This window comes from Perca fluviatilis, chromosome 2 (assembly GCF_010015445.1).
Source record: "Perca fluviatilis chromosome 2, GENO_Pfluv_1.0, whole genome shotgun sequence".
NCBI classification, from domain to species: Eukaryota; Metazoa; Chordata; class Actinopteri; order Perciformes; family Percidae; genus Perca; species Perca fluviatilis.
Window position 1 is genome coordinate 28,028,299 of NC_053113.1, and position 26,069 is coordinate 28,054,367.

General features: G+C 40.7%; 3 protein-coding genes across 7 annotated transcripts in view; 2 read left to right on the top strand and 1 right to left on the bottom strand.

Annotated features, from left to right (window-relative positions):
- The window catches only part of relt (RELT TNF receptor), a 31,426-nt gene extending 18,957 nt beyond the window's left edge, over positions 1-12,469 (top strand). Inside the window, exons 5-11 of the mRNA XM_039822169.1 lie at positions 277-329; positions 468-722; positions 5,938-6,018; positions 6,478-6,556; positions 8,639-9,031; positions 9,891-10,019; positions 10,582-12,469. Of these exons, the coding sequence (XP_039678103.1) occupies positions 277-329; positions 468-722; positions 5,938-6,018; positions 6,478-6,556; positions 8,639-9,031; positions 9,891-10,019; positions 10,582-10,585 (994 nt within the window). The 3' untranslated portion in view covers positions 10,586-12,469. The remainder of the gene's footprint in view (positions 1-276; positions 330-467; positions 723-5,937; positions 6,019-6,477; positions 6,557-8,638; positions 9,032-9,890; positions 10,020-10,581) is intronic.
- Positions 12,470-13,150: 681 nt separating this feature from the next.
- p2ry2.1 (purinergic receptor P2Y2, tandem duplicate 1) lies at positions 13,151-17,787 on the bottom strand. Of its 3 annotated transcripts, none has more exons than XM_039822189.1 (5): positions 17,368-17,787; positions 14,897-15,250; positions 14,583-14,751; positions 13,932-14,268; positions 13,151-13,851 (listed from the first exon to the last, which is right to left on the bottom strand). In XM_039822189.1, the coding sequence occupies exons 2-5, from the start codon at positions 15,231-15,233 to the stop codon at positions 13,663-13,665; spliced, it is 1,032 nt and encodes a 343-aa protein (XP_039678123.1). In that variant the 5' UTR covers positions 15,234-15,250; positions 17,368-17,787; the 3' UTR covers positions 13,151-13,662. The 3 variants fall into 3 exon arrangements, with proteins under 3 accessions (XP_039678123.1, XP_039678113.1, XP_039678130.1); XM_039822179.1 differs by lacking the exon at positions 17,368-17,787 and adding an exon at positions 16,649-16,772; XM_039822196.1 differs by lacking the exon at positions 17,368-17,787 and adding an exon at positions 16,315-16,599.
- Positions 17,788-18,677: 890 nt separating this feature from the next.
- The window catches only part of LOC120572738 (F-BAR and double SH3 domains protein 2-like), a 66,118-nt gene continuing 58,726 nt past the window's right edge, over positions 18,678-26,069 (top strand). For 2 of the 3 annotated variants that reach the window (XM_039822140.1, XM_039822147.1), the window contains exons 1-2: positions 18,678-19,075; positions 23,959-24,056. In XM_039822140.1, coding sequence (XP_039678074.1) covers positions 19,055-19,075; positions 23,959-24,056 — 119 coding nt within the window. In that variant the 5' untranslated portion in view covers positions 18,678-19,054. The remainder of the gene's footprint in view (positions 19,076-23,958; positions 24,057-26,069) is intronic. The other variant, XM_039822156.1, reaches the window with a different exon arrangement.

Here is a 26,069-nt window from a genome sequence, read left to right on the forward strand (position 1 = left end):
TATGCTCCAACATATACCCCGTAAACTTTTATTTGTTCTAAATTAAGGCCTGTCATTTTCTCTGTTTCAAGAAAACAAGAAGACACACGCACACACACACATACATTACGTCATTCACAACAATGGGCAAGCAACATCAAGCGCCATAGGACATAATGTGCCACAGGCTAAAACCGCTGATTCATTCATTCACTGTAGAATGGTCCTCCCATTTTTTTTGTCTTTGTCCATCTCTCTAATTACATTCCTTTCTCTTCTTTCTTTTTCTATTTGCAGGTTTCACTCCACTGCCACAGGGGAAGTTTCCACCCAAAGTCTGTGTGTGAAAAGTAAGCATGATCCTGCACACATGCTGCTCATTAAATTCACATTTATCATTTGTTTGTTTTTTTATGGCAATAAGACCATGCTCTTACGTCCTGCTCTATTTCCCCCCCTCTGTTTCTATTTATTCTCATCTTATTCAGCATCTTTGCATGTCAGAACGGTGCGTACAGTGGGTAAAGGTCCATCCAGCGGTGCAGGAGGGCCGGTCAACGGCACAGTGGTGCGCAGCGCTGAGGAGAAGACGGCAGAGTACGCCGTGTTTGCTTTGGTGCCCATTTTCTGCGTGATGGGCCTGTTGGGTATCCTCATCTGCAACATCCTGAAGAAGAAGGGATACCGCTGCACTGCTGATAAGGAGGGAGGGGATGAAGAAACTGTCACACCGCAAAAAGAAGGTGAGAGAGATGAAATGATAGGAATTGCAAAAAAGAGAAGAAAAAGTTAGAAAAAAAGAGTTAAAGATAGAAAGTAGCAGGGGGCGTGATTACTGAAACTAGCCTTTATGTTCAGGTTCTGGTCACGTTCGCCCATAAAAATGCCGAATTAGCACACACGCATGCAGAAGATGTGGTTAAGTGTTGTCAGGAGTCGGGGCAAAGCCAGGCCCAAAGGGCAGTGTCTTTGTCTGCAGCCACAGTCCATGTACAGTATCTCTGTGATGTGACTGCACGCAAGCCTACATGGGTGGCTTTTCTATGTCATTAAACTTTGACCTTGTCATGCATGCTTTGTTTTTCCAAGCATGCATTTTTATTCTTGTAATTTACTATCTGAAAAGGGGGGGCAGGGGCATTCCCATGAACTCTCCCGCCCTACTGACGTCAGAGAGAAACTGACTTGGGTAAATACAGAGATAAGTAAAAGTGGGGGGAGGCGGGGGAGTGCAAAAGAGGAAAGAAAGACAGAGGGATGAGGGTGGTATTAACCGAAAGAGATATTGAGATAAATAAATGGAAAAACTAAAGAGAGCTTGGAGAGAGAAATAAAGAGAGACACAGAGGGACCAAGCAATAAAACAAGTATTGAGTTACCACACCCTGTTCTCTGTGCTTTGCACAGTCTCAGATTAAAATGAGTGCTCTTTATGCCCGTCCTTTGTAAAAGTGAAGAGTAGTATATTGTCCTGTCCTGGAGTACTGCAGCCTTTGACCCAAATAGGCTTCTGTTCATGTAAGGTGACAAGTCACCCGTGGCAGTCATAACTACTGGTTTAAACTGGATGGTGAAGAAGACACCATTTATACTTTCTGTATAGACCAACATTGCCGTGCAAAAATATGGGAAAAGTGGGATACACCCATATTTCTTGTATGTACTTGATGTACTGTACCTGTGTGGTTTCCAAGCTTGTATAGCAGGTAAAACCCTTGGGTCACGAGGTGTATGCCATCTGCTGTAGCATTGATCGGAGCAGCTTTTTTAAACTGTGAGACAGGACGCACAATGAAGTGTTCCTGGTACATATCCACATAGAACATATGAGATTTTGTTAAACTATGTCTGCTAGGAGGTGTTTCTACTTATTTATGGTTGCACAAACTCCAAATGTGAGTCAGAGAGAGTACATTGAATTCAGCAAACATTGCAAAGCCTCATGCAAAAAGTAGTTCGTAGCCTACTGGGATATATGCTTATTTGCTTTCCTGCAGAGAGTTAGATTAGAAGATTAATACCACTTTCATATCATGTTCATTAGGCATGCAGGTAGTCACCTTGGTTTTTGTACGAATTAAACAAACAAAATACAAAGTTTTCATTAGTGAGCGTAAGAGGTGCTGGTACTATTGGACAGAGGTAGGCTAACTGGCTGTTTCGTCTTTCAAATATAAATTTTCCTTACTATTGTGCTACCCTGCGGCCCTAAAAGGATATTTTCCTATAGGCCACCATTGTAAAAGAAAGACAGGACTCCTCAAACTGAAAGGTTCGTTGCTGATTTTTTTTTATTCATGGACTTTTTCTATTTGAAAAACGTTCCTCGAGCCGAGAAAAGGGATTTTAAAAAGCTGTGACGTCTCCACAATGGAAAGTCTATGGGCCCAGTGGGAACTCGCGGGCAGGCCCGCAGAGGAAACACTACTGTGCATATTCAGTGGGCCACATATCACAGAAGCTTAGAAACGTTTTTTCCGTATGCGCCAGGCGAGCAATTTCATTGAACTGAATAAAGGCCATTTTGGGATCCGGTGTCCAGTTATTATTATACATCTATAGTCAGAGCACAGAGATCTGCCACCTCAGCAGATCAGACTTTCTGTCAGCACGGAACACCCGTTTGCCCAACACCTGCTAAGTTTGGATAACTTCCCATCATTAGGATTAAAACATTTAAGTAAGCAATGTTTTTCACAGATGCAAACATCAAGTTATCCTTTATTTTGGTTTGGTTTTATCTCTGTGCACCCCTTGGTTGGCTGAACCTGCCTCTTTCATTACACAGTTACAAATACTTACACTTGAATGTTTCTTGATACAGTGAGCTAATTGAGGACGCCTACAGTAGTTTGTTAGCTCATTGTTGTTGATTACAGGGAGAATATTACTCTTTTTCTTTGAGTACCTAGGTTGTTTTTAGCTTCCGTTCCCTAACATTTCAGCCACAACCATCAACGTAATTTGTGTCTTCAAAGATGAGAGCTTCCCTATTATGTCACCAAGCCTTTAAAGCACATGCCGCTCTGTCTGTGTAGTGGATTTAGTGATCCAGGGCCAGCAGATCGGATTGCATGATAAGTATCATTGTTACATCTGTTTCACAAGCAGAAAATCTGGCCTAAAAATGAAATGCATGCAGAATGTCAAAAACTCCTCAAACATCCCATCTCTGCTCATATATTTGAAAGAAAGCCTGCGTAAAGAAGTGATTTCAGGACCGACAGAGGTCAGAGCAACAGTCTTTGCCTTTTGTTTGCAGCGTTATCTTGGTCTCTCCCTCTCCGAGTACTTTGTTGTGAAACTTAAGAAGTCCCTGCACCCAAAGAGAAACTTCCCGAACCTCCATCCCCCACTCTGTCCTTATAGTCTTTGTTCATTCATCCTAATCCCCCACACACACACACACACACACACACACACACACACACACACACACACACACACACACACACACACACACACACACACAGCCTCCCTCTTCTCATATGAACATGACACTATCCATCCTTCTCTCCTTTTCCAGCCAGTTTAATAATTCAATCGGGTCCTAACCTCATGGTTTATGTCTCCTCTTGCTTTCGCCTCTCTCCTCTCCTTCTCTGTATCTCCTTGTTTCTCTCTGCTTTGTACTTCTTCCTTTAATTTCTTTTATCCCATTTTTTTGATCTTCTCTGTCAATTCCTAGAGCTTGTCGGGGTCTTCCATGATGAAGTTCTATTTAAGTGTTCCTTGTATGAAACCTAAAAGTTGTATGTCTTAATGTGAGACTGACTGACTGACTGAATGATTGAGTGATTCAAAATGAATGATTTTCATCAACACTTCAGGATATTATGCAGATAACAATAGCGTATTGACTTTTCATCTCTTTGAATAATCTAAAGGCACAATTTCAACCTTCATGTAAATCGATGTTAACATTTTACATACTGTATGTAGTTTTGTTTTCCATTGGAACCAAGCAACAGCTACTGGGGTGATTTTATCACACAGTATCACCTCCTTCACTCTCAGCTCCCCCCTTTCTCTCCTCCTGCACAGCTTTGAGCACAGAGGATGCAGTGGTGCAGTGATAAGCTATTTATATCTGCATGTGTGAGTGAGACACATAAAGGACAAGTGAGGGGATGATACGCAAAATAAAGTTAGTAAAGACGCCAAAAAGTGGGTAATGTAAGGAAGTAAAAGACAGCAGATAAAACAGTTAAGAACAAAAGAATGATCAGAGGGCAGTAGAAGCTGTGAATGCTGCATGGGAAAACGTTATCTCTCTCCTTCTTCCCCTCTCTTGTTGTTATGTAACTATCCTCGTTGCAGTGCGCTGACTATCTGTCTGTCTGTCCTGGGCTAAGGTTAAGGTTAAGTAAAGTTCTTACTCCAGCACTTTTCCCATCATCTCCATGAGGAAATACAGCAAGCGTAGCTTGGCAGGGCTAAAATCAGACTGCAGAGGTAACTCTGGCTACGCAGAGCTGCAGACAGAGACAAGTTTGACTTGTTGGAAAGCGCAGTGACAGGAAAGTTGAAGGGAAGAAACGGAGGGCAAGAAATGTCGTGAGCTGGAGTCAAAGCTGCAAATTTGTGATAACTCAGCTTTCTCAGCCACAAGGAAAGAGTAAAAAGGTAGAGTTTAGCTGCTGCAGTTTTCATTTTCAGTTAGCTCCACATGCAGGACTGCTGCATTTAAACAGTTTTTTTTTTTTTTTTTTATCCTTTTTTATTCTGAAGCTCAAACATTGAACTGACCAAACTCAAACTCATCTGAAAACAAGGTGACTGACTGGTGACTTAATGGGGCTGACACTGAAACACTGAACATGGGTCTGACTCTGTTGAAGGAATAAATAGAAGAGGATGAGTGCCTCACTGTGAAATGGATGCCGTTATCCTCGCATAGCAACAGCCACTGTGGAGACACGGCTATTGTTATGTCCCAACAACAGCCTGACACTGCTTATGCAAGAGAGACACGCACATAGTCACATTTTGCTCTTTAACAACTAAATACACACAGTCACCTGGCATTAGGGGTCTGATACACACACACACACACACACACACACACACACACACACACACACACACACACACACACACACACTCAGAGCCTTGTGTGATTCAACAGTGCTGAATGGAGTGTGATTTGCTGAATGAGCTATTCTGGACCCCCCTGCGCCCTCATCCCTTTCCTCTCAGCTGCCTCAATTTGCTGTGCTATTATGGGATGGTCGGGGGGGTGGGGGGTGTTGCCATGGAGGCATATCTATTCTTTGCTGTTCAGTCATCCACATCCATCCTTATCAGTCCCATCGTGCACTGGGGCACAATATCCCAGCACTGACATGCACTGTGTGAACTGCGCTCACTCTGTCTCTATCTGTGAGTGAAGTAGCTGCTGTCAAAGTGATTTAAAAGCATGAGGAACTTACTGTGCATTAAAATATACAAAAATATAAGTTTATATATTACAGTAAAGTTCATATTCGACAGTTTGAAATACATACACAAAATATAATGAATGTACACTTTTTTTTTTACCATATGGTTTGACAAAGCAATCCTTACTCAGGTCGTCAGGTCTGCTTACTATTTTTCAGGTATTCAGTTACATATGTTAAATACCAGATATGGAAAATACCAAATCCTTTTTGCAGCAGACAAAAACTGGTAAAGGATTCTCTACAAAAAGCTGCATAGTATTTTTCAGTACATATTAAGAAACTTGTTGATATATGCATATGGCATTGTTTGTATTTGTGTTATATGCATTAGACTGTAAGAATAATTTTACACTACATGGTTATATGTATGTATGTAATTATGTTAAAATGTCAATATACTAGTTCTAGAATCTAGGATCTAGAGCCTAAAATGAAATATACAGTATTATAAAACATACTGTATGTCTGCTAATTGTCCCGGTCTGTCTCTGCTTGTCTTTTTTGCTTGCTTAAGGTAACAATTGTCCCTACATATCTGACGACCTAAATGAAGACACCATCAGTGTTCTGGTTCGCCTCATCACTGAAAAGAAAGGTGGGTGTTGAGCAGCAGTGACGTCACTTAGGAGCTAGTGGTCAGAGTCATTTCATCTGATGTGGCTTTAGAGGGGAACGCAGTGTCATCAGAGTACGTCACAGACACGTCTTAACTGCTGCGAGCTCAGACTGTCCGCTCCTTAATGTTAGAAATGCCAACACAGCGAAAAGTGAAAAGAGACATTGGTTGTTTTTGAAAGGAGATTTAAAAAAGTCTTGCCCTTTAGAATGAAAAGTAGAACCAAATGTAAATCCTACAATGGTCTAGTTTATTTTTCCAATCAATCACCAATAAGCACAAAGATAAATGTTATTTATAAACATCTAATATGGTCTTAAGTAAACCACATTCTAGCAGACAGGGCAAGTTTGAGTATATTTTGATTTATAGTATTGACTGTCACTGTAGTCACATCATTGATTGAGTCTCATGTGAATGTGTGTGTGTGTCTTTCAGAAAATGCTGCTGCGCTGGAGGAACTGCTGCTGGAGTACGAGAGCAAACAGATGGCCACGAGCAAAGCCTCGTCAATCAAGTATGAGACCACACTCGCTTACACACTCCCTCAGTATATACCTTCAATAGATTCAGAACCACTATTAAAGTTGCAAATATTTTTTAATTATTTTTAAATTGGAATCTTATAGAAATATTATGACTTGGCTCCAGCTCCCACCTTGTATAAAACATTGTAATATCTTCTTTTTTTTGTTTTTTTATCCTAACAAATAAAAATGCAAACTGTGTTTTAAAGGATTATAATTCCATATCGTGCCTCCACTAGTTGTGTTTTCAACTCTAACACATTTTAATAATAATGTAATGCCACCTGCAATTTAACATTTTTAGTTTTTTTATCAAAGAGGAAAAGAAAGTAATCTCATACAATTCCTCAGTGGAGTTCTGGAGTGGGCTGATACTTGGCAGTGATTCAGTCCTGCATGTCTGAAGTGAGTGTCTGACATAGTTGTATCCGCTGTCTCTTGATTCATGAGGCTTAAACATCCAGCCTGTCACTAGGCTCATTGGCTGTCACATAGCTTGAAGTCACACAATTTACATGACCATGTCTATTTGTGGTTGGAACTTTGGTTGTAATCTGCGGCCGATAAAAGTGCTCAAGTAATCAGAAGTTAATCTAACAAAACCAGCAATATGCTGCTTTATACCACAGTCTACACCACGGTGATTTCCTTTAACAGCACTGGCAGCAGAAGTCAGAGAAGTCATCTTCATTCTCCAAATTGCCCCCCTATTCTTTGCTGCTGCACTGACACAGCTTTTCCCACAGAAGTTCATCTTATCTCGCACTTTTATATGGATGGAAATTAGATACATTACACCCCAGTATGTATGCCACATTGACAACAGTGAGCGGTCTCAGGGGCCTCTGGCAGTGTGCTGCTGCTCAATGGGCTGCTGTAACATGTGAGCTTAGGATTCGAGAACATTCTGACACGCACACATGATATGCACACTGAAATTTGGAAAGCTTTCAGATCCTTTGTGTGTGTGTGTGTGTGTGTGTGTGTGTGTGTGTGTGTGTGTGTGTGTGTGTGTGTGTGTGTGTGTGTGTTTCTGCAGGGGTCACTACAGATCACCCACTAGCTATTACAACACTGGGACATACAGCTGCATTCATCTCTTTTGCTCTGCCTTTCTCTGCACAAACAAACCATGGAAAGACCAAAGCTAAAGAGGCCTGGGTGGACTTGCTAACAGATAACTCTTCACATTTTAATTTTAAATTCATTTCCATTTATACATTCACACTAGGCAAAGGTGGAGGGGAAGGTAACGTTTGGGCTAGTTTTTCTTAAGAGTCTTAAGTCTTAAAAGATTCACTTGTCATTCCGGCATTACTGTATGCTTTGTTAGCAACACAAAACTTTTGGAGCCCTATCTTGCACCCAGCGCAGCGCAAAGCCCGACGCAAGTGTCTTTGCTAGTTTAAAAACGACGCAGTTGTCAATTTCTCCGTCCTGCGCCCACGTTGTTTAAATAACAAATGCACCTGCGCCCATCTCTGCGCCCATGGGCGTGCTGGTCTTAAAGGGAGGCGTGTTCAGGTGAATTCTTGGCGTATTGTTATCTTGAGGCAGCGGGAAGTGATCACGCCACTGACCAACAAAAACCTGCATGGTCTAAAGTCAATAACGCAGCATTTCATTGTTATTTTAACAGCGAATTAGTAAAATGCGTCTAGGCTCGTGCACAGCGTGCGCACACTATGCTTGCTACACACACACACACACACACGCACACACACACACACACACACACACACACAAACACACAGAAACATGCAAAAGATTACAAATAAAAATATTACGGTGCAAATCTGCCATCATAATAGCAATGCGGCAAGGTACAAACGCGCCTGTCTTTTAAGGGAATGGGAGATGACACTGATTGGTTTATTGCATGTTATGCCCAAAACACACCTATGAATGAATGAATGAAGACACTATGTACAACCCTTTTGAAATTTCTCAATATTTGAATTTTTAGGGTTATTTAAAAATTATTAAAAAAATAAAAGTGTCTTAAAAAAATTATAAAATGTAACTGATCAGTTGTTCATTCCCTCCTCATCCTCTCCTGCTCTTCCTCCCAGGTTCCCAATGCTGTCTCCGCTGTCCACTTTCCGTTCCCTCCCCAGGCTGTGCCCCCATCAGTCCCACCTCCACACCATCTCAGGCCTCTCCGGACTGGCCCCCAAACACGGCTACCGCTGCACCCGCTGCGCCCAGAGAAAATGGCCCGCTGTCCTCATACCTCCCCTGGATTCACTCAAAGATCCCCTGAAGCCCCCCCAGACCCTCATCCTGCCCTCCCTGGACACCTCCACCGACCAGCAGAAGAGACCCCTGCTGGGGGGGGTGTTTATCGACACCCACATTACACAAGCTGTACCAAATACTGTGCCAAATACTGTGCAGGAAAAGGCGGAAGGGAATGAAGTGAAGGAGGCGGAGGAGGGAGAGCTGGCAGTGTTGTCTGTGGGAAGGTGAGACAGGTCTATATTATTTCATACCCAACGCATAACTGACATGATACGTGACACACCTGCAATGCAAATATATTGTTACTTTTTCTGTTACTTTTTACTTCTACTACACTACATTTTAGAGGCAAAGATGACATTTTTTACTACATTTATTTGAGAGTTATAATTATTAGTTACTTTGATAGAGATTTTAAATCAACTACAAAACAAAGGAAAAAAAATCACGCACTCTGCTCTTGCTATAGCATCACCTTTTATTTAGAAAAACTTAACGTTTCGGTCCCTCCGGACCTTCATCAAGAGTTTATACTGTTCTCTTGAGCCACATTCGGATAGTTATATCAACTCAGATTCAGTTACGATAATACAATCATATATTTTATAATAATTCAGCTCTAATGAGTACTTTCACTTTTAATACTTTATGTTCAATTGTCTGATATCACTTCTAAACTTTGAATGCAGGACCTTTACTTGTATGGCATATTTTTTACACTGTGGTATTGCTGCTTTTACTTCATCTACTTTACTGACTCATCTGAATACTTCTTCCGCTGCTGACACATTCACAGTCATTTTACCACAGTCCAGTTGAGTTATAGAAAGGCTAGAAACATCTAGAAACTGTTTTCTAATGTAACAAGTTCAGATCTACAGTAGAGTAGAATTTATGTGATTTAAAATAAGCCTAAAAAAATAGCAGAAAAGATGATCAAACACAGTAGAAAGACTAATTAAGCTTCCCACACACTCTCAAACAGCTTCACACTCCTGTAAGAGCATGTGTGTTTTAGTGGCAGCCATAATACCATGATTGCCATGAATGTAACAGTGATGACATCTCTCGCTCGACTGACAGGTTTCAAGTCACTCAGATCCCCGAGCAGAAGCCCGTCGCCATAGAAACCAAGACATCATCCCAAGAGCATCGAAACTCCCTGTTTGGAGGGAAACCCTTCTGTTCCTCTTCATCATTTGGCATCAGGAGGTACAACCTGCAACACACAGTCACATGCTTCCTCCTCTCACTCTCTTTTTCCTTCTACTGTACACATGTGCCCGCTTTAATAACCCCTCACCTTACCCATTTCTTTCTATTTCATTTTTACGGGTTAAAGTGGTGTGAAGTAGCTCAAAATCATTATTTTGGCTCACATTCTTTGGGCCAGCACTGAAGTATGTGGTCTGTTTCATTGGGAAATGAAATTATACACCGTATGATCAGTTTATCAGAGGATTTTCTCTAAAATTATTAAGAAAATAAGCTTCCTATTGTCTGCTCATACACATGGACAACACACAACACTCTGCATTATTACAGTAATCATGTGGCCCTGCCTATGTCAAAACAACCTGTCTGATGTCTTAAAAAATCCCTTAAGTAAGCAAATATTTATGCTTCAAAATCATCCCAAATAAGGAATAATGAGATAAGTGGGCTTTAAAAAAGGCTCAAAGGCATTTATTTGTCGGGTCTGATACTTGGAAATCTTCCATTCTGTCCTTCATGTCCTTATCCTGCCACTTCCTTGATATTTTGACTCTCTCAGGTGAAGAGACAGAGTGTGATAACGCTACCTCGCTGAAGATGACCTTATCATTCACTGACAACTTGACATCTGGCAGGGAGGGTGTTTCTAGACGACGGACTGACACCAAGAAACTACAAGAACCACCTCATGCTGGAATAATTCTTTTATTTTTATTCATGTGATAAGAGGAATATAATTGTATTTATTATTGCATACAAACAATATTGTACTTTGCAGATGTATCAGATGTACCATCGTAGACGTTCAACTCAAATCACAGCTGCTTTCCTTCACTGTCTAAATCCAAAGAGAATGTGGGAAAGTATAGCTCTGTGACAACAGATTGTCAAAACCTGACACTACTAGTAAGAACGAGAGGGAGAAAACAAAAAAGAGAAGTTTGGATCATGAAAAAAACGTGTTCTCAGCCCCTATATTTGTGCTCCCAATATAGACACAGGGGTGAAACATACATAGGCGCAAAAACACAAACAATACAGGTAGACAGACACATCTACACTACTTGTGTACAGTGATGAGGACAAAACACTGTGGCATACATAACTGACAAAAGGCAGAACTCAAACAGCAGTGAGCCTGAAACAAACTCATTCAAGTATGTTCTTTAAAAAAAAGAAAGAGAAAATATCATACAAGTTGTCTGTCATCAAGTGCATTATGAGCATAAGAATTTGAAGGTTCCCACCAAAAGACAAGGCCAATCTGGCTTGGTTGACATAAAAACCTATATGATTTTGGGTCATATAAGACACTTGATTACAGAGTACGGTAGCACTACAGAAAGTATTATAAGGACAAAATGTTATATTTTGTTGTTTTAAATTTTTTATTTTACAAGTTTAGTAATCTCGCTTCTCTTCTGCCCATATAGGATGTGCAGGTGAGCTGAGGTTTTAGACCTTGATGATGTTGAATGTAGTCTCAACCGAAGATGCACTCAGTTCAGTGAACCTTTAAGAGTTTGAGAAACATTCACTCAGTGATGTAAACCTACCCCCACAGTCAGCAACAATAACAATTGCAATCTTTAAAAATAGGTCCAAGTAGGTGAGCAGGGGCCAAAATGTGTTCTCAGAGTGGGACCCCAATACTGTAACACTGCATCCCAATGGCAGTTAGAGGCTGCAATTTTCATTTGGGTCCTAGAAAAAGTTAGATGGGTAGATGTCACTTTTGTAGTATAGAACATGTAAATGAATGTACATATGTAAATATGGGTGGGTATAGAGAAACAGACCTGGTTTTGTAATTTTAGCATACAGTACAGTATGTATGAGGTCAAAGACAACTGCACTGCACCAATAAGTGACGTTTGTATACCATCATTTAAGAAACGGTAAACTCTGTCACACCATCATGCATATAAGCTGAATTTCTGGTTTAATCAACATGATGTATATGATTTTTTTATGATAAGTGTTTTAAACATGAACTTTTTAAACCTAAAGTCCTACACACACATACTGTACAGTACACATAGCCGGAAGTTATACAATCTCCATAATTTTAAGGAACTACTCCCACATAAATACACACACAGACACACACACACGCATTATTATTTTTATTTTTTTACGGTTTAATTAAATAAACCAACCAGTGGCTACAGAGGATTAGTGGTTGAGATGCCTCAAAGTCATACAGCCCAGTTGGTTTCAGTTTATATCCTCATGGGTTTTAAAGAGTGTACTATAATCATAAGAGGTTTTTTATCCCATCATTTTCTTATTATATTGCGAGGAATACAACATCATGTCTGGAGGACTGGATATGTATTGGTTGCAGCAGTTACACATTTTCTTTTGATCTGTTTTTATTACAGTACAATTATTAGCATTATTATTACATGTTTTCAAGCTGAAGTGTTGCTGGAAGGATTAAAAAAAAAACATTTATCTCATCATCTTTGTATGCATTTATAATATTACATTTTTCTGTGTGATGTTTTTACTCTTAAAAATAAAAAAGATGTATTTTAAAAACATGTCTCTTTTGCTGTTCTTCTTGGTGACATACATTCATTTGGCTTTGTTGTGTTAGTGTGCTTTTGTCTGTGAATGAGGTATAGGTTTGTGAGGAAATCTAGTGAAATAGAAAAAGTCAACAATGTAGTAACTAAAGCATCATGGCCTGTCTTGTTTGTTAGGCAGTGTCGCCCTCTAGTGGTGGTTGGTGTTCGTTAGATAAAATGGCAGCTGTTATGTATATCAAGTGTAGCGAATGACAATGACATTTACCAAGTCTCAGCTAAACCGCAACTAAGGATACTCTTCCTACAAATTACAGATAATACTTTCCAAACTCATAGCTAACAGGCTGATGTGACGACTAACTTCTCTGGTTTCAAATACCCTGCTCAGCTGCTCAGACACTAAGAGAGAGAATCAGTGAACTAACATTAAAGGACAACATATACGTAGTACACCAGCTCTTCTAAGAAAATGTGTCACAGAATGATAGCAAGGCTCATTCTACAGCCATTATGCAAGAATTATATCTTACAAATTATGACATTAAACAAATGCAGTGAGACACATGATAAAAATGTATCACCACAACAATTATGTAATTTATACATTTATAGAAATGTTTATTTTAATACTATTTTTGCATTCCTTCACATTTTGTAACACAAAGTGAGACATGAGCACTGCTCCAGCATATTCAAAAGAAGTCTCAACAGAGTGGTGTGGTTTACCATCTTTGTCCGATATGTGGAAAGAAAGATGAAAATCCACAGGAAAATCCACTTATTCCCATACAAACATACAAACATCAGGTGCAGCAGTTGTCCAGTACAATCAACACAAACACAGATGTGGAGCTCCATATAGTTTAGTTCTGTCCATACATTATAGCTTTTCAAACATAACATAATATGATCTGTAGAAATCATTTAACAGCCTTTAATGCCCACTACATGATTTAGATGTTTATTTATACCCTTTAGTCAAATCTGAACATGCACTTCTACTGGTCGGTGTCAGTGTGGGGAGGCACATCTACCAGAAGAGACCGACAATAAGTACTGCATTTCCCCACAGCTTTCTGCATTTTTACCAAAATAGTTATATTGGATCAGAGTTGTGTGGCCAGGTGTTGGCTCACACTTGTTGATTTTGATGACTTGTTCTTCTTGGTGAGGCTACTGCGGACATCCTGCCCAGCCAGGAAGTAAAGGATGGGGTCCACACAGCTGTTGGCACTGGCTAAAGGTCGGGTCACCTTGTAGGCCACACTGGACGCCTCCAGCAACTTACAGCTGATCTGATGAACATATAAAAATGTAACATCCTGAGCTTTTAAAGTCATTATAACACATTTATCATGAAAGTGTTTGTCCTCACCTGTGATGGATCGACCTGCCTTAGGTATCTTAAAGAGTAGTAAAGACTCCTGTTGAGGTGGAAAGGCAGGAAGCAGAGCATGAATGCTGCCAGCACAATGATGATCATCTTCACCGACTTCTGCTTGGAACGTTGGGCTGACAGGCCTCCCCTCTCAGCCCCTTCAGACCCCCAGCCAGGGGCCAGAAGCTTCCGCACCATGAGGCCATTGCACACCATCACCACGATGAAGGGCAAGGCAAACATTAGCACTGACACAGCTGAGCTGTACACCAGGAAGTCATCAAAAAGCTCTGGGCTAGTGGTATCGTAGCAGATCCGCTCACCCTCCACATCCCTGGCAAAGGAGATAACAATTGTTTAGGAATATTAAACGGTAGTGCTGCCTTGTTCAGCATTGAACCATGGAAAAAAAAGATAGGAGTGATGAATGAAAGAAGATACAAGGAAAATGTGTTAGCTGACAGGTTGGTAGTTCATTTAAGTGTGTCCCATTATGGCACCCCAATATAAGGTAGTTGGTGTGTCAGAAAAATCAATAGCCCACACTTAAAAACTTTAAATACATTGAAGAGGGATATTACAGTAAGCAGGTAAGAAGGGAATGAAGGGGAAAAAGAAAAGGGAGACAAATAAACAAATTAAAATCACCTAATTCTTGAAAAGTAGAGAATAGGTGACTGGCAGAATAATACAAAGGCCCACAATGCCACAGATACCAGCTTGGCCCGACGAGCGCTGACCCAATAGAGGGAGCGGACTGGATAGCAGATGCCAACGAAGCGATGCAGGCTGATACAGCACAGGAACAGAATGGAACCTGCCAAAGTAATAAATATTTTATATATTTTATATTGTATAATATTGTGCCTTGTGGAATATCATACCTCTATAACTGTACCATATCATATATCAAACTCTATTTTTGCTGTACTGTATGTGTCTGTGCCATGCCATCACTGTACCGTATAAATTGGTATAAAACAGGAAGCGTATGAGCTTGCAGAATGGTTCGCTGAAGGGCCAGTCGTTCTCATCTGCGTAGTAATAGATGAGGAAGGGCAGAGTGAGGATGTAGAGTGTGTCGCACATCGTCAGGTTAAACATGTAGATAGTGGAGGGCTTCCAGCGCTTAGTGCGGAACACAATCACATACAACGCTGTGGCGTTCAGTGCCAGGCCAATTACAAAGACCAGGGTATAGCTGACAGGAAGGAGAATATATTTAAAACCTTCGTGAAAGTGACAGTAGAAGGCACTGACATTGGTTAGGTTGGTCATGTTGTTGTCAAAGGTAGCCATCTCGGCTGGGAAATCACCTGAGGAAAAGAAAAGTACAAAGCAATGGATTGTGAATATGCTGCATTTGAACAACCATGAAGAAGTTATCATACACACAGAAATAGAGAGTGTGGAGTCACAGGAAATGAGTCTGACTATGAGACATCAGCCACAATCACATTTTAGGATGCCCCAAGTCATCCACATTGGCATGCCTGAGCGGAACAGTCCAGTATACTGCATAATTGACCGGTCTATTGTGATTTTGCAATCAAATTTACACAATCCAGTTTATAACATGAGTCATCTCATTTTAAGCAATTGTGCATTCCAATGGATAAAAATCCTTTTAATGATGACATCCTTTTATCACCTTTTTCTTTCTGAGTGGGTAGTTGAATAAATGAAAGAATAATTGTGAGGGATAGAGAAAAGACAAGAGGAAACTTAAATGGTAGCACCCATATCAAATCATAACTGATTAAATCCTAAATCCTTCTTATGTTAGAGTAAATGAACAAGTGTGAGTGAATAGTGAGTCTGGCTGCAAAATAGATTAGTGCTGTATATGTGAGTAACAAGCAGGTAACAACATCTACTGTAGTATTCCACCACTTGCCCCAACAGGTTTATTTTATTAGACTTCTTGATATCTTGTCTCAGCAGAACTGAAATACTTAGCCTTTCTCCCCCCAAAAAAAGAAAACTAAATATTTTAACATATCTGAGCTGCAAAAGATTCAGACACAGAATCACACAAACTTTTGTGGTAACACGCTTTTGCAAAAATGTAAGTGCAGCTGTGTTCTCATGCAGACGAACAGCACTCATTCTGGCACTTTGCATGCCAAAGTTTTCCAAAACCTTGGAAGAAACAGAGGAATAACTTCTTAACTCAAACCAGACCTTGTTTGAGACCCTGTTCAAACCTTTCTTTCCGTTATGCTCACTGGCTTGTTACATTGTTAACCTCAGTCCACTCTTTTCTACCTCTATAAATCTGTTTATCTGACAAACCAACCAAACAAGTCATGTAATAACATAGAAGGAACACCTTAAAAACGTGCTTGCAAATACATAAGACAGTTGCTGCCAGACTTACTTGTTTGTCGGCTGAGTGATTTGTTAACCTACAGCGCTCTCTTTTTTTCTTCCCTCTCTGTCATTATTGATACTGATTCTGTACCCTTTGCTGACTTCACTGCCTTTTATTTCTCTTCAAAACAGCTGCAGGTTGAATTTAACGGATAACAGACTTGAGACAGAGCGCCTCTTTTGTACTCCAAATCCCTCTGACCTGCTGTGTGCACACCACACCAAACTGTACGCAGCTTACTATTGAGTAAAAAAAAGCACATCCATATTGCATCCAAATACATTTACAAAAGAAAACCTTCCCTAGGGACAAACCCCCTAAAACATATGAAATTACTCACAATGTATGAATCGCTTTTCAAAGACTGTCTGACCATCCTGTGTAATGTATCTTCATTCTCACGAGCAGAAGTACAGTGTACAGTATATCTCACTGTGTTGCTTATGGTTGAATGCTTAAGATACTTCAGTGGGGGAAAAACCTGTGGAGGTGTGTGCTGTCTGACAAGCTGTAGCTTGTATACATTGCATTGTCAGTTTAGCCTGGGGATGATGATTTTTTTCATTTTGGTAAACTCAGAAAGTAAACCCTATTGAGACTAATAAATGTAATCATTGATAAGTATAGGCCTATATAATGATCAACATTTACTTATTATTTTTCTTTGTAACCTATCTTTCAATAGGGCATAAGAATTAGAACTAATTCTTATCATAATAAGCTATTATTTACATTTTTTTTTACCACCAATTCAAAGACAAAAGGCCTTTTTATAGACAGTTAAATCTTCATAAAAACACACAGCTATTAGCATAGGATTTTGCAAGCAAGGAACATTAGAAATCTCCTGCCATGTAATCAAAAACATAAATAGATGGTCCTTTGTGTCCCCACAGAAATACAGTGGACCTGACAGCCCCACTGACAAAAATATATCAAAGATTACCTGTGATTTCTCACATTTCAGATATGCAATATGTGTATCAAAACTAACCATCCATGCTGTTTTTTGTACTTTTAATTGAAGTACTTGACTGTTTTGACAGAAAGATGTCTTACCTTAGTATGGCCAGAAATATATTCTCCTATGCCAAATCACAAGAGAAATCATAAACTAAAAGTGTCCTGGCAGGATCCTAAATCCAACAATGACTGTCAGCCATTTTCTTCTGTGCCACTGGCATACAGTGATGTGTGTGGGTGGTAATAGATTTGTTTGGTGTCGCTGACTGCGAATGTGTGTGTGCATGTCTTTGTGTGTATGTGTGTGAGTTTTATACTGAGAGGAAAGAAAGTAATAAAGTACTTAATGTCTTACCTGCTCCAGAAACTTGGTGGATTAATGATTGCACAGCCCTTAACCTTAACCTTGGCCATGGCACGTAGAAGGCGTAAAGTAATATTCTTGGCTGATTATTATTATTTTTGCATTTTATTCTATCTAGCAAAAAATATTTCCAGGGAGTCATATATCAGTTCACTTGTCTGTTTTGTAAGACGTTGTTGCCAACCTTAACAATCTTTTGTAGTTTGGCATTAGTGGCATGTGAGCAGAAGTTTTTCTGGGCAACAATAACATTGACTGCATTTTTTTCACCCAGTAACAAGTGTCTTAACCTTGAAAAGTATGAACAATTTAAATTTCCATTTCACACACATTTTAAACCACAAGCAACCAAGAGTAATTGTTCACTTGGCACCATAGCACCAGCTTCCAATGAACCCCATGACCCCATTTTACCCTATCTACTCCCTGGTATTCCATTGTACACAAATATACAAGTCTAGCAAGTTTTGCAAATGCATAATTATTTTAGTGATTTGTGTGGGTCAATAGGCTAAGATAATTTCCACTGAATTCGAACGATATGTATTGAATTATTATGCTATTATTACCAACCCAATAGTCTAACATTTGGTAATGTGTCTTTTGTTTGTTTATTTATTTTTCCATGTACGTATGCATATAAAACACTAATCTACAGCATAGACTGTAGCTATAAAGACAGCTGTACTATATGTCTGCTGTACGTGATCGATTTTTCCTTGATCGACTGCGGTTTCTTGTTGCTATGCAGGTCTGCAGGACGCAGGCAGGGTCTCCACCTGTCAGTCAGTATTTTCTCCTTGAGCAGGCTGGCGGCCAGCTCAGAAAACCCCTAATGCTCAGTAGATAAAGAGTCCCATTTTGCAGTTATCATCCTTTTTGTCCCCTTATTTGGTTTAAAACACCTTTGCGTAAGTGTTAATCGAGGTTACTGTCGACTGCAGGCGAGGGGAGGCAGAACAAAAAGGATATATTTCCGCTCCCAGTGTTGTTATCACAGACAGGACGCTATATCGTGTTTCGCCACGTTGGGGAGCCGTTGAGCTTAGCTAGGTAGTTGCTGAAGGGGTTCCCCGTTAATACCCCCCCATCCCTTCCCTCTGCTTTTTCTTCTCCGCTTGTCTGCTCTCTTGCTTCACAACACAGTACAGTACACACTAGTGCTCTGGTAGTGGCAGCAGCCAGCACAAGTGTGTTCAGCGTCTCCTCGGAGCTTCAGTTTCTGCACTGTACAAACTAGCGATTTATCATCAATCATGGCCGCCGGAGTACAAATTTAACTCCCGTCTTTCCTCCCTGTCGTCTGGAGGGGAGGATTTTTTGTTGGAGACAAAATATTAGTCCCACACTGATTTGGATTTCCTATTGGAATTACAATACATCTCGCAAGGGAAAAACCATTCATGTCAATACTCCAAAATGCAGCCACCGCCGAGGAAGGTGAGTGATTTCCAGAGTCCGTTATGTTTTAGCTGGGCTGTACAGACAATGACAGACAGATAACAGTGTAACGTTAGTAACCTTAGCTAGATGTGGATGTTGTGTTCTACTAAACATACAAAAAGCGTCTAATGCTGCAGGCTAAATAAAATTGAAGGGGAGAAAAGACCTTTGCTAGCCAAAATCAGTAGCGTTTGCTAGCTAGGTTAGTCAGTAACCTAGTGACATTAATATGAATCTATCCAGCCGTTAACGTTGTAGCGTGAGCCGTCAAACGTCAAATAACGGAGCTAGAAAACGCTAGAGCTAACATGAGAGGTTCCCTACAATGCACCACACACATGGCAACAACGGTATAGCTAACTAGTAACGTTACAGTAACGTTAATGAATAACGTAAGTTAGTCCACAATTTAACGTCAGTGTAACGCTAGTGTAGCACCGGTTATTTTGCTGAATTATATAGCTAACGTAATCGTAAAATTGTGCCAATAGTCCTCCAGACAGCATAACAAAAGCTGTCGTTTCTTCACGTTGTGATGCTTCTTGTCTTAAGGGAAGACCTTCAATCAGTCCAGGGTCACATCTTTTCATCAAAAGCTGAGCTGACAAATGCCACACACACACACACACACACACACTGAGGAGACATGCTTGCAGAGCCATGTCTGATACTGACTTATTGATTCTGTATGGGCTGAGAAAAAAACACAGAACCCTACAGCTTGGTACCAGTGTGTGAGAGTATGTGTTTAAGATGCTTGTCCTTTGCTTTCTATGAGTGTGTGAGTTGTCCTAAATTAAATGCATGAGAGACAATGACTATGCTGGGAACCTCTGCACAATTTTCTCTTAATTGCCACATATTCCCCCAGTGCCATTTATGCTCTGGGTTTCTACACACAGACTAGCCTTGAACATGTTATATCATGTCTGTAAAACACACACTTGAACAGGTCCTTTTATCATTGAGGCTGCAGAGACCACTGTGGTTGTCTTGTTCCGACCTAGGGCTGGGTATATAAATATTGGAAACCGGTACGGATACCAATACCATGACTTCGATACAGGTTCCTAGACTATACTTTTTTTTTTCGATTATACCAATTTTATAAAACAAAGAGAAATTACAACATTACACAATACTGCATAACTCTTTTTATTTTCCAGCTCCTACTACGTGAGCTCAGTCTCTGTGCGTAACGTAGAGTTTTTCGTACATGCCTCTACCATGTGTAACGTTAGACAGCCAATCACAAACATGATTAGATCTTGGTAGAAGCATGCTGCATGTTTATTGGCTTACTGATTTATTTACTTACTGAGATTTATTCCGAAGGTAGTGAAATTGGGTATTGAATGACGAGGCATTTTTTGATACTCGATACTTTACAGGCAATTCGGTCGATGCACAAAAAGTGTTGAATTCGGTACCCAGCCCTTCTTGTTCCACTGTGTGTGATCAAATCTACCATTACGGTTAATTCATTTAGTAAGATCTCATTTGTCTGCAGCTGTGTCTTTCCCATTGAATTTGAAGAATAAAACATAATTTATTAGCAAAATACTGTCGGTTACCCCCTTGCCAATGTGGCTGGCACACTCAATACACTCAGCCCACAGCATCACAGCCATAGTGTATCAGTATTTGGCTCTTGGATGCTAATAATTTCTCTCCCAGTGCGACACATGCAGCCCCTTTAGTGTTTTGCCTGTTCTCAGCACATCTGCTTACAGATTGAGCTGGTTTGACTCTCATTTGTTAGTTTTATGTGGCCTAAATTAAAGATGGCTGCTAATGAGGCTAAAAGGCAATACATCGCTCCATAAAATGAAGGCCATATTCCCAAAAGTTCAACTAACACATCAGCCAACAGTCCAGTATTTTTACCTAGTCATACTGTAATCAAACAGGAGGACAAACATATCAGATGCGAGCTATCATGAGAAAGGAAATACATATGCACTGGACATGTCAAATCTGTTAATTTATCTTGATATATATATTAGGTCATATTGCCCAACCCTGCTAAGTATTTTTGTTACTTTCTCATACAGGTGGGATGTATCCATCAGAATCAATATAAAATATGTGTGGATGTTTGGTTTAAGCGGTACAGACTGCTGCATCAGCTTCCACTAGGCTACACCACCTGAGCTCTTTTCCTTTAACGTGACCTTTAATAAACATATTTCTTTCTCTTTGCCTCATCTCCATATCCCATCTTTTTCACTCTCACTCTCCCCTACTGACCGTCTCTCTTTCTCAGTCTCGCCATCTTCTTTTCTCTCTCTTCTTTCTTACTTACTCTCACTTACTCACCCTTCATATTCTCCTCCCTTCTCTTCTCATGCCCAACCACCCCCTTTGCCACTCTTCCTCTCATTTTGTCTCCCCAATACTCTTGCCACCCTTTGCTGTTCCCCTTCTCTCTCTCTCTCTCTCTCTCTCTCTCTCTCTCTCTCTCTCTCTCTCTCTTCCTGTGGTTTCCTATGAGTGATAGAAGGTGAAATTAAGTGAAGTCACTTTGCCCTGATAATGTAATGAACCACTCCCTCCCTCCCTTATCTTCAAAGACACAGCACATGAAAGGAGAGAGAGAGAGAGACAGAGAGAGAGAGAGAGAGAGAGAGAGAGAGAGGTGTGTGTGTGTGTGTGTGTGTGTGTGTGTGTGTGTGTGTGTGTGTGTGTGTGTGTGTGTGTGTGTGTGTGTGTGTGTGTGTGTGTGTGTGTGTGTGTGTGTGTGTGTGTGTGTGTGTTTTATGTTGATTGTTTTGTCTAGAACAGTCATGAATTTGCCCACTGTTACTCTGGTGAATAGCTGATGGAATGTACTCGACAATACACAATGACCATCACAGTGACTGTGTGTGTGTGTGTGTGTGTGTGTGTGCGCGTGTGCGCATATTAAGGGTGAGCTCTCTGTCTGTTTTTGCACAAGACTGTGTGAATGAGTGCAGGTTATAGCCCCCGGTCTGAACACCTAAATTAATTTTCGTGTAAGTTGATAGAATTAGCATCTTTTCCTATTGCACATGGAGTCTGTCTGCTGCTCCTAAATACTGTTATGGGTTGTTAAAAGTACTAGTGCAGTGCCTGTTGAAAATGTGCCTGTTTGGAACGTCCGATTGCTTGGCCTGTGGTATTGCTGCTTGTAGAATTCATCAAAACCAAATTGTAGCCTACCCCAAAATGACTTACAGAAGGTCCCCAAACCACTTCAAATGCAACTCCCCTGTATACCCTACTACTAACTTACTGATTTACCTGACCGAGAACGTTGCAGATTCAGAATGTAATCACAAAATATCACAATGAAAATGTGGAGTAACCAGACATTAGCGTTATGGACTCATGGCAGTGTGCTACCCACCTGGCTCGTTAGAGTTATTTACCACCAGAACCGGAGTGTGTGTGTGTGTGTGTGTGTGTGTGTGTGTGTGTGTGTGTGTGTGTGTGTGTGTGTGTGTGTGTGTGTGTGTGTGTGTGTGTGAGATAATTTAAAGAGTCGGGTGAAAGATCTGAGTGAGTCACGACTCAAACAGGTTTAGTGCTCAGTCAGTGTGCATGCAGTGTGAGAGGGGGAGTGACCAGCGGCAAGAGCCAATGTGTGCTTATTTTACTGATATTTAACGATATCTTTTGCATTTCTAATCCAAACAACGCCAGAGCCTGTAGCACGACACCTTTCAAGTTTGAAATCCATCGGACTAACTGTTCAAGACATATGCGCATAACCACACACACACACACACACACACACACACACACACACACACACACACACACACACACACACACACACACACACACACACACACACACACACACACACACACACACACAGACAGAAAGACGTTCCTGCAATTTCAGCCTCTCCAAAAGTCTGACCTGGACACTGATTGTTACGTTGTTGGGAGTGCGTGTGTATGTGTTCCTTTCAGGTGACTCTAGAGCTGAGCACACTCTAGATAAATGGCACGTGATTGGTAGAGAGATGGTGGGGGTTACATTATTTGTGTGTGCATGTGTATATTGGCTCATGTGACTATATGATACTACACTCAAAAACATCAAATTCAGAACCTTGAGTTGTAGCCCCTTTTGCCCCACAGTCTAACCTACATCTCTAAAACAGATCCTTCTTTGACTTTCTCTGCCTTTATCTCCATCAGATCCTTTGTGACAGATATGGATTCAATGAAAGAAATCACAACAGAATAGGCCTAATGATGATTTTTACCTTGATTCACCTTATCAGTGCACTTGATGTTCTCAATATTTTGTGCATTCAGTAAACTTCGGGAGATGAAAACACACATTTTATGTTACTGACTACGACCAGTCATCATATTCAAATATTCATTTATTGCTGTTGTATATTTTAATACATCTTTGAGTTGTTAGAGTCCAAGGTCACTATTTTTTCATAGACTGACAATTCATTGAAAAAATTATCAGCAAATAAATTGATAAAGGAAATATTTGTTCGTTACAGTCATACTGGATTATGTTACTGCGTTTGTCAGAATAGTGTGTGACTTTTTGTGATTTCATGCAACATTTAATCCAAGTAGGGGTGGGTGATATATGTCACTGAGAAAAAAAATCAATAAATTATTAATGTGTATAATAATCTTAGGCAGGTAGAGGCATTCACAGTTCATTGAACTCTTTCATGACCAGGTAAAGGCAATTTAAGCTGTACTATAACAGCCATAGTCTCACTTTGTATATCTCATGATTTGATTTGATCAATGTGGAAGGATTTGTTGTAGGTTTTCTGAAGGTGAATTTGAGCTATGACATGAATAACCCATGCACAGCAGACGGACGAATACATGACCAATCCTTTACTTGACGTGTCTTCTTGTTTCCTCCAGGTCAAAGTGACACAGGAGCTGAAAAACACACACACAGAGCAGATGACAAGACTGCACTTTAAATACCAGACTGAATATGACCTGCTGGAAGACATGAGGTATGAACACGTCTGTATCGCATGCGTGTGCTAACACAATCCTGAAGAATACACTCACCAACTGCCAGATGATTTTAATTCTAGTCGTCATGTGACCGCGATATGCTGTGCACGGCATGCACACATGGACACAGCCATGCACAAAAGGAAAGAAGGAAGGAAACAACTAATGAGTGAGGGAGGAGTGGCATTAGAAAGAAAAAGAGGAGGAGGAGGGTTGTCATATTCCAGTTTTTTGAGAAGGCCATAGGGTTGGGTAAAATGACGAAGGAATTTCCTGCTGCCCTCTTCCTGCTCTCCGACTCTTGTCTTTCTTCCCCTCTTTCTTCTTTTCCAAATTTCATTTTGTATCTCGCCGTCATACTCTCCATGCTGTTTCTGTCTCTTTTGCTCTAACATTTTTTTTGTCAGTCTACATATTTCTCTTTTTTCATTTAGTCTCAGCTCTGTTTACTCATCACGTGTGCGATTCTGGCAGTTTTCCCTTTTGGATTTGGCAATGGGAGGAAACCCTGGTTCTTTCACACGCTCTCATTTTTTTCTGTGTTGAGTAAGCATTGATCATTTATGACAGCAGACTGTCTTATACTCTTTGCTTCTCTGCTTCCATCCCTTTCTCTTGTTTCTCATTTCACACTTCCTCTTCTCTCTCTGAGACTCCCCCTTCCCCCTTCTCTCCCTTTCACTCTTGGGGGGCAGCTCCAGCTGTTTGAGAACAGATTGCCTTGTTGCTGCTGGGTTTTGGAGAGTGAACACGGCCCCGGTCTCACTTGTGGGAGAGCCAAGTTAAGCATATGTAACCCCAATGTGTTAGTTCTTTTAGTCAGTGATGGATGGAGCTACATGCCACTGGGTACAGATCTTCAAATTGGCCTTGTCATCCTCATGGTTGAAAGACCCAGCCTGCAGTGTTTTCTTCGGGCGTTCCTCTAGCCTTTGATGTTTTGTAATTATTTCTGATGACACATTCTCCTGGTGGTAAAATCAGGAGCAGCAGGGTGCTGCAGTGTTTATTGAGACCACCTTGAAATTGGGAGATCTCAAGCGACCTGCGGCGACAAGCATCAGTTTTGTCGATGTACCCTTGGCCAAGACACCGAGGGCCTAATTTACACTACACTAGCGCAGTTTGCGCTGCGTCTGTTTATGCGAGTTCGGTAATGGCGCACGCTATGCTTCCACATTTTGCGTAGTATTTATCAACCCTGACACCCATCAGGCAATCAGCGTCTTTCTCCACCCACTATACCGTAAATTGCGCTGTAGCAAAGCGGTACTTGTGCTATGATATGGCTGAGTGCAGACTGCGATATTCCCACTGCTGATGTTTGAAATGATCCTGATGCCAATATTTGTAATTTAGCGAGGAGTTTAACAACTGCTGGAATGGGATGTGAACGCTGAGTGGGAGATTCAATTTCATCTTTGATTTCTTCCAGTAACTCTAATATTGCATGGCTGCTTGATCTGTAACGCTAAATGATGTTGTGTTCACTGACAAAGTGTGATTCTTTTGTTAAAAATATTTTCAACCTCGCCTATGTCTTCGTCTTGCTCAAATTACTGTTGCCATTTCACCAGCGGCATAAAGGTCTACGAGGAAACTCCATTGCGGCTGGTCATGTCAACTAAATAGACTTCAGACTTTGTCCCCAAGAGGAAATTCTTTCTCACAAACAGGAGCTACGTTATGGACACAGCATGCTTACAGAGAAACAAAAAGTACAAACATAGCAGAATGACATGCAGGAGAATAATACAGACCGGTAACACAGACAAAGTGGCAGTGAATAAACAACAGCGCGAGTACAGCATTTTCCCCTCAGGTAGAGTGACAAACCGCAACAAAAGTCTCGACGACCGATTTACCATCAAAACCGCATTCACACGGGTCCCGTGAAATGTGACGCTAGAGCTGGGCAATATATTTATATTATATCGATATCCTGATATGAGACTAAATATCGTCTTAGATTTTGGATATCGTTATATCGTAATATGGCATAAGTACTG

Coding starts and splice junctions, on each gene's coding strand:
- p2ry2.1 (XM_039822189.1), bottom strand. CDS start 15,233: ATGGCTACCTTTGACAACAACATGACCAACCTAACCAATGTCAGTGCC. Junction 14,752..14,896: donor GTTTTATACCAATTTATACG/GTACAGTGATGG, acceptor TTACTTTGGCAG/GTTCCATTCTGTTCCTGTGC. Junction 13,852..13,931: donor GGCAGGTCGATCCATCACAG/GTGAGGACAAAC, acceptor TATGTTCATCAG/ATCAGCTGTAAGTTGCTGGA.